The sequence below is a fragment of the Panthera tigris genome, chromosome B1, assembly GCF_018350195.1.
Source record: "Panthera tigris isolate Pti1 chromosome B1, P.tigris_Pti1_mat1.1, whole genome shotgun sequence".
NCBI lineage: Eukaryota > Metazoa > Chordata > Mammalia > Carnivora > Felidae > Panthera > Panthera tigris.
In genome coordinates, this window is record NC_056663.1 from 110,419,889 (window position 1) to 110,434,204 (window position 14,316).

Here is a 14,316-nt window from a genome sequence, read left to right on the forward strand (position 1 = left end):
GAAGTGGTGCAGCATAACCTTACTACCCTTACCTAAGTTTTTCTGAACATTTGACCTGATCTGGATTTAACCGACTGAGCCACCCAGGCGCCCTTGACCTGATCTGGATCTAAAGGGGACTGAGCAACAGATACTCTTCTCTCTCTCTCTCCTGCCTTTTTCATAATGGTAAGAGATGTTTATGGTGAAGAATAAAAAAATGTATAAAGAATAAAAGTCAAGTAAATAAAAGTAAAATCCCACCACTTTCATGGAAATGCTCATCCAAATTTATGTAGATTTTGTTGTTCAGGATTAGTATTAGGTACTTTTGTAAGATGTACAGTTTAAAAGAGTTCTTGTTTTCAAATTAGCTGAGATTTCCCCCAGAGATTTAAGCCAGAAGAAGTAGCGGACTGCCATCTTAGAAAGATGGTTTCGGTTGCAGTGTAGAGTAAAGCTGGTGGGTCATGGTGATAATGAGTACTACCTGCCAATCTATTTCTGTGTCTTCCCCTCCTGAGCACATGGTAGAATGGTGTTTTCCAGCCTTCTTGACGTGAGTTGTGACTGCATCGCTTACTGTGACCTATGGTCATTTCTGTATGCACGTATGTAGAGCCACTGTGCAATTCATCATTTCCTTTTCCTCCTGCCATGGCAACTAGCAATATTCTAAATGGTAGGTATTCCATCAAGCTGGGTCCCTGAGGGGAGTGACATGAAGCAGAGCTCTCTTTCCCCCCTCAGATGGACATATAGAGACATGAAAAATCAAACCTTTATTGCTTTAAGTTTTGGCATTGCTTTTTCTGCAGTCTAACCTTACTATTCTTGTTTATACAGGGGACATGACTAGAGGTAGGGGAAGGGTTGGATATAATCTGGGAAGGAGGTGTCATGGTCTGAACCAGCACAGTTGCAGTAGGGTTGGAGAAGGGAAGATGTATTTGAGAGATATTTATGAGGAAACGGTGGGACTTGATAATTAATACGACATGAGGGTTGATGGGAAGATAGAATTAAAGATGATTCCTAGGTCTTGATTTGGGTAACTGGGAGGTTCATGATACCATTTACTGATATTGTGATCACTGGAGGAAGAGACAATGGGGTGGACGGAGCGAGCAAAAGTGGGGAGATGATGAGCCAGTTTGGGCCCTAGGGGACTTGAGATATCTGGGACATCCAAATAGAGATGGTTAGTGGACTGTTGACTGCTCTATAGCCCCGAAACTGAATGAAATAGAAAGAGTGATTGGCTTTTTCCAATCTGTTTTCTCCAGCCACGTTTAAGGATGAAATAATATAGTAAATACCCTACCCTACTTTTTTTTTCTTTTAGAAACCATTTTTGTTGAAATGTCCTTTTGAACAAATTCTGTTCTTGATTGTGGACTGTGGTATATTTTGCCTTCTTCTCTATAGAGGCATAGGACCACATACTAAGAATCTTGAGGTCATTTGAGAGTTTTTTTATTGCATTATCTTCCACATGTACATTAGCCAGCTTTCCTTTAGTGTATTAGTTTCCGGTGGCCGCCATAACAAAGCACCACAAACTGTGTGGTTTAAAGCAACGAAGATGTATTGTTTCAAAGTTCTCAAGGCTAGAAGTTCAAAATCAGGTTGTCAGCAGGACACACTCCCTCTAAGGTTGCACGCCTCTCTCTTGGCTTCTGGTGTTGCCAGAAGCCCTTGGCATTCCTTGGCCGATGGCCGCAAAACCCAACCTCTGCTGCTGTCCTCACATGGCATTCTCTCTGTATCTCTGTGCCTTCCCATGGCCTTCCTCTTCTAAGGACGCCAGTCAGATTGGACTGAGGGCTCACTGTACTGCAGTATAACCTCATCTTAACTAATTACATCTGCAATGGCCCTATTTTCAAATAAAATCATACTTGGAGGCACTGAGGGTTAGGACTTCAATGCGTTTGGTGGGGGACAAATCAACCTATATCACTTGGTAAGACTGTGATAACCCCGAAATTTCAGTACCTTTAACAACAAAGTTACTTGGCTGTTGTTCATATTTAGAATTGGCTGCAGTTTGGCTCTAACTCTGAGACTCTGCTCCATGTATTTTGCCCTTTTCAGAAGCCAGGCTGAGGGAGTAGCCATGATCCTGTTCATGAGGCAAAGGAAGACTTCCAGTGGTAGAACTACACAATGGCTTATAAAGCTTCTGCTTGGAACTGGCATATGTTACTTCTAATCACATTTCATTGGCTAAGACAGGTCATATGGCCGAGCCTGTAAGAATTAGAAGAATATGTATCAAGCACCTGCCACATATTAAGTGATGGACAAATGGGAGGAACTGTTCCAACAAGCAGGGCTTTTGACAAAGGTTGGTTGACGCATCTCCTCATTCTGGTGGTTTTTCCAGGACATAAACTAGGTCTTCCACTTCCTTTGCCTTTCTTTCAGTGTTCAATATATCAAATGTGTGGCACATGTTAATACTCAATAAAGTTTTCCTGAGTAAATGAGTGAATATGCAGCTTGCATTCATTTTGCCTTTTGCATCTTAATGAAAAAGATCTCCACTATTAAAACCCCAAGGCACATAGTTGAAGATGAAACTTCATTTGAAAAAATCACTTGCTGAAAGAATCATAATCCAAAAATTACCTATTACTGCTTTTGAATTCTCTATTTTTTAAAAATATTTTTTAAACATTGATTCATTTTTGAGAGAGAGAGACAGGGCATGAGCAGGGGAGGAACAGAGAGAGAGGGGAGACACAGAACCCAAAGCAGGCTCCAGGCTCTGGGCTGTCAGCACAGAGCCTGATGTGGGGCTTGAACCCATGAACTGTGAGATCATGACCTGAATCATGATCTGAGCCAAGAATTCTCTATTATTAATATGAAAACTGACACCTGAAATAAATGTTTTAAAATTAGTTTTAAGAACTTCTTAAACCCAGAGCTTATTCATGGAGAAGAATTTTATTGCTTCCAGGGATAGCATCTCACCTTACCTAGTCCTCACACAATGTATCTTTCTTGAACTTGACTTTTCATTTCCTAATACATTTATAGTCATCTTTTGCTAAATACTATTCCTGTCCTCTCTGCTCTTAGGTTAATCACACTAGCCATTTTATTTTTTATTTTTTTTTCAACGTTTTTTTTTATTTATTTTTGGGACAGAGAGAGGCAGAGCATGAACAGGGGAGGGGCAGAGAGAGAGGGAGACACAGAATCTGAAACAGGCTCCAGGCTCCGAGCCATCAGCCCAGAGCCTGACGCGGGGCTCGAACTCACGGACCGCGAGATCGTGACCTGGCTGAAGTCAGACGCTTAACCGACTGCGCCACCCAGGCGCCCCATACTAGCCATTTTAAAAACCTTTCCCCATAATATTGTAATGAACAACTCTTATCTTTATTCATTTTCATTTATGTTTTAATTTTTTTTATATATTTTCTAAATGCTTATTTATTTTTGTGATAAAGAACGCCAGCAGGGGAGTGGCAGAGAGAGAGGGTGACAGGATCCAAAGTGGGCTCTGTGCTGACAGCAGCTTACCTGATGCAGGGCTAGAATTCATGAACTGTGAGATCATGACCTGAGCTGAAGTCAGATGCTCAACCAACTGAACCACTCAGGAGCTCCTATTTATGTTTTAATTTTTGACCTCTTAGTACTTTAAGTAGTTTAAAAATAACAATATCAACAAGTTAAAGACAACAAGATTATCTGCAGACATATAAACATTCTGGAAGTTAAATCTATCAAACTCTGTTCATCCACAAAGCTTTTTCACCCATGATCACATAAGAAAACAACTACTTATTTTTGTAGTCTCTCTTCAAATTACTGGTAGCACAGATATTTCCAAAAAAATTGTGGAATAAAAGTTATCATATTATCCATTTTCATGGTTATATAGTTAAGGAGAAAATGGGGAAAAAATCCTCATTTTGAGACTGCTTTATCTCCTTGCACCTTACTCTAACCAACCTCTAAAAATTACCCCATATCTCTTTGCAGAGACACCCCACTAAACTTAAGTTCCCTTTCTCCACAGAAACAGGGCTGAGGAGAGGCCAGATCCTTGCCAAGATCAGGATGCCCAAATCTGCAGGAAGGCTCAAAAGCAGGGCCTGTCCAGCAACTTCTCTTAGCCCGGCAACCCAGCCTGCTCTCAACTGCGACAGACATGCGAATCCAAACATGTCCTTAATCTCCTTTTTAAAAGTTTTGTTTTCATATTTTATTTGTGCAGGAAGCATCATTTTTAGAAGTGTAAAAGTTACTGGAAAAGTTACAAAAGGTGGCATCTACACAGAGGCCGGTGCCTTCATTCCCTGGCATCTCAGAAGCAAGGAGAGTTTTACTAGTAAGAACGCTACTGTGCCCGCCCAAAACCAAGCTAAACAGAAGCTAATGGTAAATGCCTTCAATACTTTTTGGAAAAAAAAAAAAATCCATCAAAGGTTTTGCTGAATGATATTTATAAGGGCCTTACTGTTCTCTTTCAAAAACTGAAATGCCCTTCTCCGACACTTGAAAAAAATTGCTTGTGCTTTTCATCTTTTCCTCTTAGAGTGTAAACATTGTTTTGAGTGAAAGGAGCTGAAGGAGCGCTCACTTTCCCTTGAAATTTTATTTTTAAATAAGAGAGGGAGAAAATCCTTTTTCTGACTAATACTAATAATACAGGTCAAAGTGTCAGGCGATATACAATTAAACGGAAAACAAAAAAGGTTCCCCCTCTTTTTCCCACAGCACAATGGCACTGGAATATAAATTACCAATGGAGATGAAATAATACTTCAAAGCCTGTAGGGCAGGGCAGTGCAGTGTTTACAAACTATTTTCTATGGCATGATGAGACATTAAAGATGATGGTAACCCATGGACTTGAGGGTGTTATTGAATAGTCTAAAACTAGCATGAGGTAGGATTTTAGGTCCCTATAGCCTGTGACCCCGTGATAGGCTTTGTTTCACAAGGGCAGCTGCAGTTATCAACAGATGTTTCAGCAATAAATAATTGGTATCATCTCGGAAAAGACCCATCTACCTGGGGAGAGGGCATAATACCAAAAACACTGCCCAGCTATTACAGCCACATTAATCTCCCATCTCTCCAGGTTTCTTGGGGAGCGTGCTGCAGGTGTTTTTTCTGGGAGAGAGCGAACAAACTCTCTCAAGTCAGCGAGCTTTGTGTGGAGTGTAAAGGAGGTTGGCCCCTGCCATAAATTTCTGTCTGTGGCCACACACCAAAGGAGAAAAGGTTGGGGGTGGGGAAGAAGGAGGCGGGGTGGGGGGGAGCGTGTGGGGAGGGAGGAAATGGGAGAGGCTGTGGAGAACAGAAAGCAAAGCATAAAACACATATAATTTTTCTTGATTAAGTTTAGCCTAAGAGAGTAACATTATAAATGACCCTTAATTTCACTAACTCAGGCACTCAGCATAATTCTGTGCTTAACTTTGATATGTTATTTGTGGAATTAACTTAAATTAAATTAAACTTAACAGTGGCTAGACTCTAAGTGTAATGCTAATTTTAAAAATGGAGGGGAAACTTTATGGGAAGGATTCATTTCAAGGCAAAGAAAATCATGGCAAGTTTAGATTTGTGGAAAAAAGCGTAAGAAGACATAACTTGGCTGAAGAGAAAACTCAGCAGCCTTTAACCAATTTTTCATGTAAAGAAGAGAATCTCATAATGAATTGATTATTAAAACATGGCCAGCCCGCTTCAGTAAAGAATAATATTGAAACCAACAGATAATGGGACAAAAACAAATCATGGAATTCACTCGGGATACTTTTGGCAAGCTAAGATATCGAAAGTAGCATGAGTTCACAGAGTGCTATAGTGCTCTGTATTTACAAAACAGAGTGGTTTAGTAATTGTGCACTTGGGGTCTGACACAATAGGAAAGCATCCTAAGAGTCTTTAGGAGGTGTGGTTACTTAATTTATAGCTTGCTGGGGAAGCGAAAGAAAATGATGCTCAGAGTTCAAAAAGCTCCCAGGTTAAATACATCAGGGACTAAAGAAGCCTAATGGACTGATTCTCAGAGCTGCCACTAGTGATCTCGTGAGCCGGACACAAATGTCTTAAATTCTGTATGTCTCTATTTTCCCAACTGTGACATCCGTGCAGTATGTAGAGGGAAAGTAGAAGGAATAAATACAGTCTAACAACTATGAACAGCTTGTCTGCCAACTCACATTAGCTCCCAAATGCAGCAAGACCCAGTTTTTAAAATACCATCTTGAGTTTTTCATCTAGAGTCACTAACAGCTTTGCATGCGGCGAGGGGGATCTGGTGATTGCGGGATGGACCAAGAGGAGTAAAACCCTGGTTGTCATGGTGTGATGTGTCTCCCTCTCTCAGCCTATGTTTGGAGTTCAGAGGAACTTTCTAAGCCCCAAAGGTCAAAGAAGAGGTCCTGTTCTCACCTTCCTTGGAAGCCTTGAACGTTCTACGCCACCAGCGGCCGAATCACACAAGGCTTCCCAAGCAGGTGAAGCAACTATGGCTTTTCAGGAACTGGCCCAAGTTTAAACAAGTTCCTGGAATTAATGGGAAGGAGATTGCTTTTACGGTTGGTCTCCTGGAAACTTCACATTGGAGTCTCCTTTTACCCCTTACCTTGTTCCTTCTCCCCTCACATCCCTGATCAGGCTCTCTGACTTTCCTCCTCTTTTCTTTAGAACGTTGGTTCTCAAGCTCTAGCATGCGTGAGAATCTTCTGGAGGGCTTGTCTATGCTTATTGCCAGGCCCAGAGTTTTCGATTTGGTAAGTCTTGGGTGGGGCCCAAGAATCTGAATATCCCACAAGTTTCTAGTGCTGCTGCTGTGAGGTCTCATTTTAAGTATCACTTCTCCAGAGCTGCCCTGTGCAATAAAACCGTAGGCCTAGCCACATATGGCTATTTATATAAAAATTGATTTTTAAAAATTAAATAACACAAAAAAGTTCAGTTCTCATGCTTGCCACATTTCAAGTGCTGGAGAGCCAAAGTGGCCGGGGCCTAATGCACTGGGCAGCAGAGCTATGGAACATTTCCTGCATCGCAGGAAGTTCTACTGGATAGCCTACATCTTGCTTTAGAGTAAACAAGTCTTGGGGATTCTACCTGTGCTTTCAAGTTCCTCACATGGGGCTTTCTGAAGGAGAATCGGTAGCTAGATGGAGGAAGGAGTAGCTCCACCACTCAGAGGTCTGTTCCCCTGGGCACGTTAATCTCCCTGCACCTTAATTCCCTCATCTGTAAAATGGGGATGATAATGGTGGTAATTACAGGAGGGCCATTTTGAGAAGTAAAGGAGATGATATACGTGTGAGCACTTTGTAAAATCTGCAGTGATACGCAAACCATAGTTATTATTCCATTCCCCTTTTCCACATATACCAAGCCTGGTCATTTAAGATCGCTGGTTCACCACTGCATTCTTTCCAAATACCCACTTTCCTTTTCCTGCAGTCTCCAGTCTGCTTAACCTCAGTCTGTTTGTTTATATTTTTGGCGGGGGTAAGTCATGGGAAAAGTGGGGGCTTTGCTATTTCTACTAAGTCTCCAAAGATGCCATTATATGTACATAGATCAGGGAACCTTTCCCAGATTTCTGTTTCGGTAGGCAAACACAATACCTGTACACTTGTTTTGGGGGTGACCCCAAATCACATTCTCATGTAAACTGATGCAATAAAAATGTTAGGATATTATCGTTGCTTGTAATGCCTGGTGTCCAGAAAAACATATATTTTTACATGAGAAAAAATACAGATAAGCTAATAGACTCTCTTCCTTGACAATCATCTGAGAGAATGTAAGTAAAAAAACAATGCTACTAAAAAGAACAATGACAGTCTGTGTAGCATCCCTAGAACATAAGGCTGAAACCTGAGCTCAGATCTGAGTTCATGTGCTATTCCTGAGGTCCTCTTCTATCCAAGGAAGAGATAGCAGTTTGATCAATTTCCAAGAAGTGATTTGAGGAATAAGCAGGTCAATGACTTTGATTTAATGCTTCCTGAACAGCCCGCATTGTGAGGAGACAAGGGAATGAGGAGGATCCCGGGTTTGGGAAGGGGCATGGTGGACAGCATGTCATATTGATGAAATAATGGTGAATGATTTTTTTTTCAAGCTACTCAACCCTTAAAAAGGAGCATTTCAAAATAAAAATGCTAAGAGACACGGCAGAACCAAAACCAGTGCTTCTGGACTACCAGGGATATAATAAACATTTCAGGATGACAGTTTTCTCGATAGACCTACTGACCACTCTTCTTCACTTTTACTTGCTTTGGCTTCCAACAGAAGGTCTTACAGGCAGGCAACGCTTTCTAAAAGCTATTTCCCCCACATTAGTCAATCTGGCAGAGCTGACCATAAGGGTAGGGGCTGTCTTATGCTTCAAAGAAATTTAATCTATTAGACCACTTAGAGGCTAAATGCCTCACTTCAGGGTGTCAGAGGAACAGGTGGTGTGGCTCTTCCTACCAGTAACTGCTGCAACCCGGCGCCAATCACATCCTGCAGGTTTGTTTTGTCCTCTGGGCTCACAGCTTGTTTGTACTGCCACTTTTCAGGCACGAAGGGCCACTTCATTTCCTTTGCCTCCTGGATCAGGGTCCTTAATTCACTGGGGAGTGAAGCTGAAAAGGTCAGAGTTCAGGTAAGGAAATTGCAGTCAAAGAAAAGGCTGTTGAGTTACCAATGTTATGATGAAGCACCTCAGTGGCAAAAAAAAATTTTCCTACCTCTTGCTGGCTGGTCTGAGCTGGTGGTTCTGACTCAAAGAATAATAGCGCAAAGCTATCTGTCAGGGGTGGCCCTGGTCTACTTTGCCCTTCAGGTAAATTGGGGTAGTCAGGCATTAAGAAAGGTTTTTAGCAGGAAGTAAAGCACTTCAGTGACTATCTCTGCATGAAGAATCAGAGAAAGGAATGAAGGAAATATTATTTTCCCTGTAAAATGAGAAAGGGACTGAGATGGAATGACATCTGGGGCTTGTGGCAGCTGGGTAATGCAGAGAGTCAATTTGTACAACCTCTTTTTACTTCTCCAAGACCTCGCCTCACCTCATACTTTCACTATGGACTACATCTGAATATTGACAATGGCTACAAAAAAATGAAATTTGAAATGGTATCAACTTATTGTGGGATGGCTTTGTATTACATTAGTAGACACATTCGATCTCTTCCTGGGCACCAAACCTCATTATAGAGGTCCACAATATCCTGTCCAAACTTGGAAAACCCAAAAAGTTCTGGAAACTAGAAGGTTTTTTTCTTAAGTTTGGCACCCAAACCAGACTTGAACTGACTAGAGGGTACTTATGGTCTTGTTTATCTTACTGAGTGAGAAGCCAAAAGTTTTGTTGTAAAAATTATGTTTGACTATAGGTGCTGTCCAGCTTCCACCAGAGTATGAATGTAGTAGATGGTACATGTTCCATACTACCTTCCTAACTTGAAAAATTCTGAATTCTGAAGCACATGTGAACCCCAAGTGGTCTGAATAAGGGATTATGGACCTGATTATATGACTGCCAGCTATAAATCTCTAGGTGCTTATGTTACAGACATTTCATACTCAAAAATATCTAAAACTGAACTGACTGTCTTTTTTCTAAATCTGTTTCTTTATTTTGACGAATGCTACCACCATTCACTGAGTCACCAAGTCTGAAACTTAAAAGTCAGTCTAGATTCTTTGCTCTCTCTTCCTTCTTGAATCTAACTGGCTATTGAAATCTGTAGATCCTAAAAAATCCATTTCCTTCTTTTCATTATCAGTAATTCTTGCCTGAACCCCTGCTTCCTATCTTGCCTCATCCACTCCAACTTCCACACTGTTGATCCCCATTTTGCTTAAAAAAAAAATGGAGCAGTCCATTGCCCTGCATACAGTTCTTTAATGACTTTGTATACTCTGTCCTCATTTTTGCATTGCCTTCTCCCAGTCCTTTCATGATCAAGTTCAGGCCCACTGGCTTTAGCACTCAGTGCAAACTTGGGTACTTCTCATCAGCCTGCCATGAGATGTCCATCCCACAGAATTGAGATGTCCCTCCTGAGTGCTCCCAAGTCCCCAAATGCAGATGCCCTTTCAGTGTTCATCCCACTGCTCTGAAACCATACTGTCCTCTCATTGGACTGTGAGCTCCCTGAAGACAAGCATCGTGCGTTATCGCTGTTGTAATTCACACCCTGATGGTTAAAAGGATCTGTCTTATATCTACATGAGACATGTTAAATAGGACCAAAGAGATATGACGGAGAGAGTAAAACACAAAAAGAAGAGAAGGAAGAAAACCTAACTCTGCCTTGGTCCATGATGCCTTTCTGTGTCCTTGCCAAGTGGGCAAATGTATGGATGACTGCTGGTGAGGAGACACTGCTTGGCATTGAGAGGGTATCAGATGGGCCACACCAGTGAGTAATCCATACTGACTATTGAGGATGATTTATAAATATCACACTGAAATCATTGCTTCCTGATTCAGCAACCCAGAACTACGGAGCACTGACTGTGTGATAGCACTCCTCCAAAGAAAGCAGAGCCATGGCATTAGGGACCTATGTGGTCATAATCTGCTGGAAAGCTTGGCCCTCTGATTGCCAGAAATGCTCCAGTATGTATGTAAAGAAAGTTTCTTAAATGATATTTCTAAATAGTTGGGAATAGGATGACTATTCAGTCCTGTTCACTTAGGACAGTTCTCTGTGGTCCTCCTGTACTTATTAATAGTGCTCCTTCTTGTTCTCAAGTGTCCCAGTTTGACCAATAAATTTGGACACTCTGCCTGTGAGTATCAAGCTCTGGAGTCAAATGAGTAGTCAAATGACAACAAGAATCTGATATCTGGATTCAAAAAATTTCACCATATGTTGGCACTGAATGGTCTCAATATTTTCAATTTTTTTCATGATGATGGAGAAAATCTGATTCTGTACAATTCATTTTGCCTCCTCCACACTACCCGTTCCTTACAGATCATGCCAGAACATGGATAGTCCAGTGTGGCACACTGAAATAAATGATGCTTCTGAAATACATTTAAAAAATATATCTCCGTTTGAGAGAGGGAGGGAAGCAAACCATAAGAGACTCTTAAATACAGAGAACAAACTGAGGATGATGGGAGGATGGGAAGAGGGGAAATATGGGTGATGGGAATTGAGGAGGGCACTTGTTGGGATGAGCACTGGGTGTTGTATGTAAGTGATGAACCATGGGAATCTACCCCAAAAACCAAGAGCACACTTTACACACTGTATGTTAGCCAATTTGATAGTAAATTATATTATATAAAATATACCATATGATGTAATAAAATATACCATATACATATGGTGTATGTATATATATACATATATACGTATATATGTGTATATATATGCATATATATGTATATACATATACATATATATGTGTGTATATATATATATGTGTGTGTGTATATATATGTATCTGTTTAGATTTCAGTTCCTTCTCTATTTCTGAGGAAGTTGCTAGAGGTAGTCACCCATGTTGGCAAGGACAATTTCTGAGGGAAGAGAACAGGGTTGTGAAGAGGAGGGAAAGAACAAAAACCACAGTAATCATGTTTAGAGTTCTCTGGCTTGCCCTGTCACCATAAGTTGCCCTGTACTAATACCTTTCTCTTGGAGCACATGTGAGTGACCACTTAAGTCACTAGTATGGCTCAGAAACCACCTGCTAAGGGAGGGACTCTGCACTCACACTGCATTCAGTTGTACTGATGGTGCTTGGGGTGGATCACGAAGCCTGCCTCCATGCGGATGGGTTAATGCTGAGATTATCAATGGCTCAGCACAAATTTCCTCCTGCACTGGCTTATCAGATTCAGCCAACCCCAGCAGTCAGCCACTGACGGAGCAGTATCCTCTTCTGCCTTTCTGATCACTTACTTCCCCAAGCAGCGTACCTGAAGGGCCGTTGCTAATCGAATGATTTTGTAGCCCTGATTTGCCTTATCTGGAACTAAACTGATTATTTCTCCTCTTCTGTGGCACTTGGGAAGAAAAAAGAAGAAAATGCTACCCAAGTGGGGGCTCTGAGTTTTCACTAGGGAGAACACAAAGCTTGAAGGAATTTGGGCTAAAGAGACAAAGGATGCCATGTAGTAAAAGGACAAGAGAAAAACTTCAGTAGATAGAACACAATACGCTGGCCCTGAGGGAACTAGAACCGGCCCTGCAGTGTGTTCTGGAGGCGCCAAGTACCCGCCGTTCCCTGACAAGGGGCTAACACCTGCCAGGGTGTGCCCAGGCTGATGGGCACGTATAACTAGCAAGCAAAATCACGGAGTGGTGTATCTGGCTAATAAAGAAGGAGAACACATAAACTAAGGTGTTGTGAAACAATGGGACATGGGGCATTTTTACCTTGAAAGGGGCACAAATAACGGATTACAAAAATTTAAGACGCCTCTAGGTACCTGAAGTGCCTCTGTGTGTGTGTGCCAGTATACAAGAATGTGGGAAAGACTCCTCCAGAACCTTTCCCATTACATAATCATCCACAACAAAAGAGATGGGGAGTGTACATTTTATGTAATCTTATCTCTACAAGGAATAGCCAGTCACTAAAAATACAAAAAAAAAAAAAAAAAAAAAAATTAAAAGCACATAAAAGGGATACACTTATAGAAACGCAGGAAAATTTATTCAAATGTTGAAAGGAAAGAAAATTCCCTCTCCAAAACTGGCTATGGAAAAAATAAATGTTTTAACTTTCTAGACTTTGTGATCAAAACTTCTCAAACAATGACTCATCTAAAACTATGAATGGCATAAACTATGAAATGAGCAAAAGGCCAAATTCTTAAACCCTGATAATGATGCAATCAGTATTCATCGGTATGAAAGGATTTATTTTACAAATGGCATGTGAATGCAGCATGAGAAATGTATTGATAATAAAAAAAAAAGAAAGATTGGACCAATGAGATGACATATTTATGGAAACCGTAGAAGCCTATGGAAACTGATGAGGCACAAAAGCTTAGTTTGAAAAAAGTATATGCCACCATTCAGAAGTTGCTTCAATTTTTTAATAATTGAAATTTACGAGCACCAGCCTACTTGCACCCTTTGTTCTTCTTGAACTAAACTGTTTTCTTGTAGCCTCATGTTTACTGAAGCCTAAAATTAGAACTGACAGCAATTCACTGCAACAAAGTGGGCTTCCTCCCCTGCCCGTCCGCCTGTAGCCCATGTCCCATTCATGCCCTAGAAATCCACTCATCTCTCGGTGGTCATCTGCCAAGAGAAGAAAAATAGGGCAGAGATGAAAACATGTCGTTCAGGCAGGGGAGTTGAGAGCAAACCTGCTGGCTTCTCCCTCCCCCCAGCGCCTCTCCTCAGGACCTCACCTCTGCACTGCTCGTCCTTGCTCTTGTCCTCCTCCGACACATCTGACGCCTCCAACAAGAGCCCGTCCAGCACTTGCTTGCACTCTTGCAGTAGTGTAGCTACGGCTTTTTGATTATTCATGATGATTACTCTTCCTCAACGATGAGTCAAGTGTCCCTGGGTCTATGGTGATCAATTACTCAGAAGAAGACATCGATTCTCAATAAAAGAGCCCCTTCAAGGCGAAGGTACCTGGTGAACAAAAGCGAGAGAAAGATGATTAACTGAAGCATCATCAATTATCTGTAAGACTCAAGCAGGGAGGGATAATAGGGCAAACACATGAAAATACATGACAGCCCCGGAGGACTTTATTAGGGGAGTGTGTGAAATTACTGCAGGGCCTGGTCTAGATGGGCAGCACCTCGAAGGCGTCAGAGAGCAGAAGGGAGAGGGTCCTGGTGCAGACCTTGGTTACCCGCAGTGATGTCAGTGGAATCTCATGAAGCCAAATGAAATGAATATACTCTGTGATTTATGTATCTTCTGCATACTTCCCATCAGTGCCTCTGGATCCCAGTGGCACCGCACTTTCTGTCTCTCCGGAAGTCTACAGGAAGCATCTGGCTAACAGTTCTAATATTCAGATACAAGCACATGGTGATATGAAGTTTACCATTCTCATAACCCACTACTGATTTCCCCTGTGAAGTATTCTTCATGGTATTTAGCATCATATAATTTGGACCAAGATAGGCAATGACAGATGCCAAATTTAAAGCTCTTCACTGCCAGGCGTATTGCCAAATAAAATAGAGAAATGATATCCCAGAAAGCCCAATTTCCTAAATCTAGTGTATGGATGAATTTTTGGATGAGAGATTGCATATGTAAATATGAATATACTATAATGATCTATTGCAGTCAAAGTAATTTCACGAACAAAATAAATTACTAACAGTACAAAAGT

At 41.3% G+C, this 14,316-nt stretch overlaps 1 protein-coding gene across 5 annotated transcripts in view; it reads right to left on the bottom strand.

Moving 5' to 3' along the window:
* ALPK1 (alpha kinase 1) overlaps positions 1-14,316 on the bottom strand; it is a 129,630-nt gene that overhangs the window by 51,421 nt on the left and 63,893 nt on the right. For all 5 annotated transcript variants that reach the window (XM_042984027.1, XM_042984025.1, XM_042984029.1 and 2 more), the window contains 2 exons: positions 13,367-13,598; positions 8,461-8,615 (listed from right to left, as the gene is read on the bottom strand). In XM_042984027.1, the coding sequence (XP_042839961.1) occupies positions 8,461-8,615; positions 13,367-13,487 (276 nt within the window). In that variant the 5' untranslated portion in view covers positions 13,488-13,598. The remainder of the gene's footprint in view (positions 1-8,460; positions 8,616-13,366; positions 13,599-14,316) is intronic.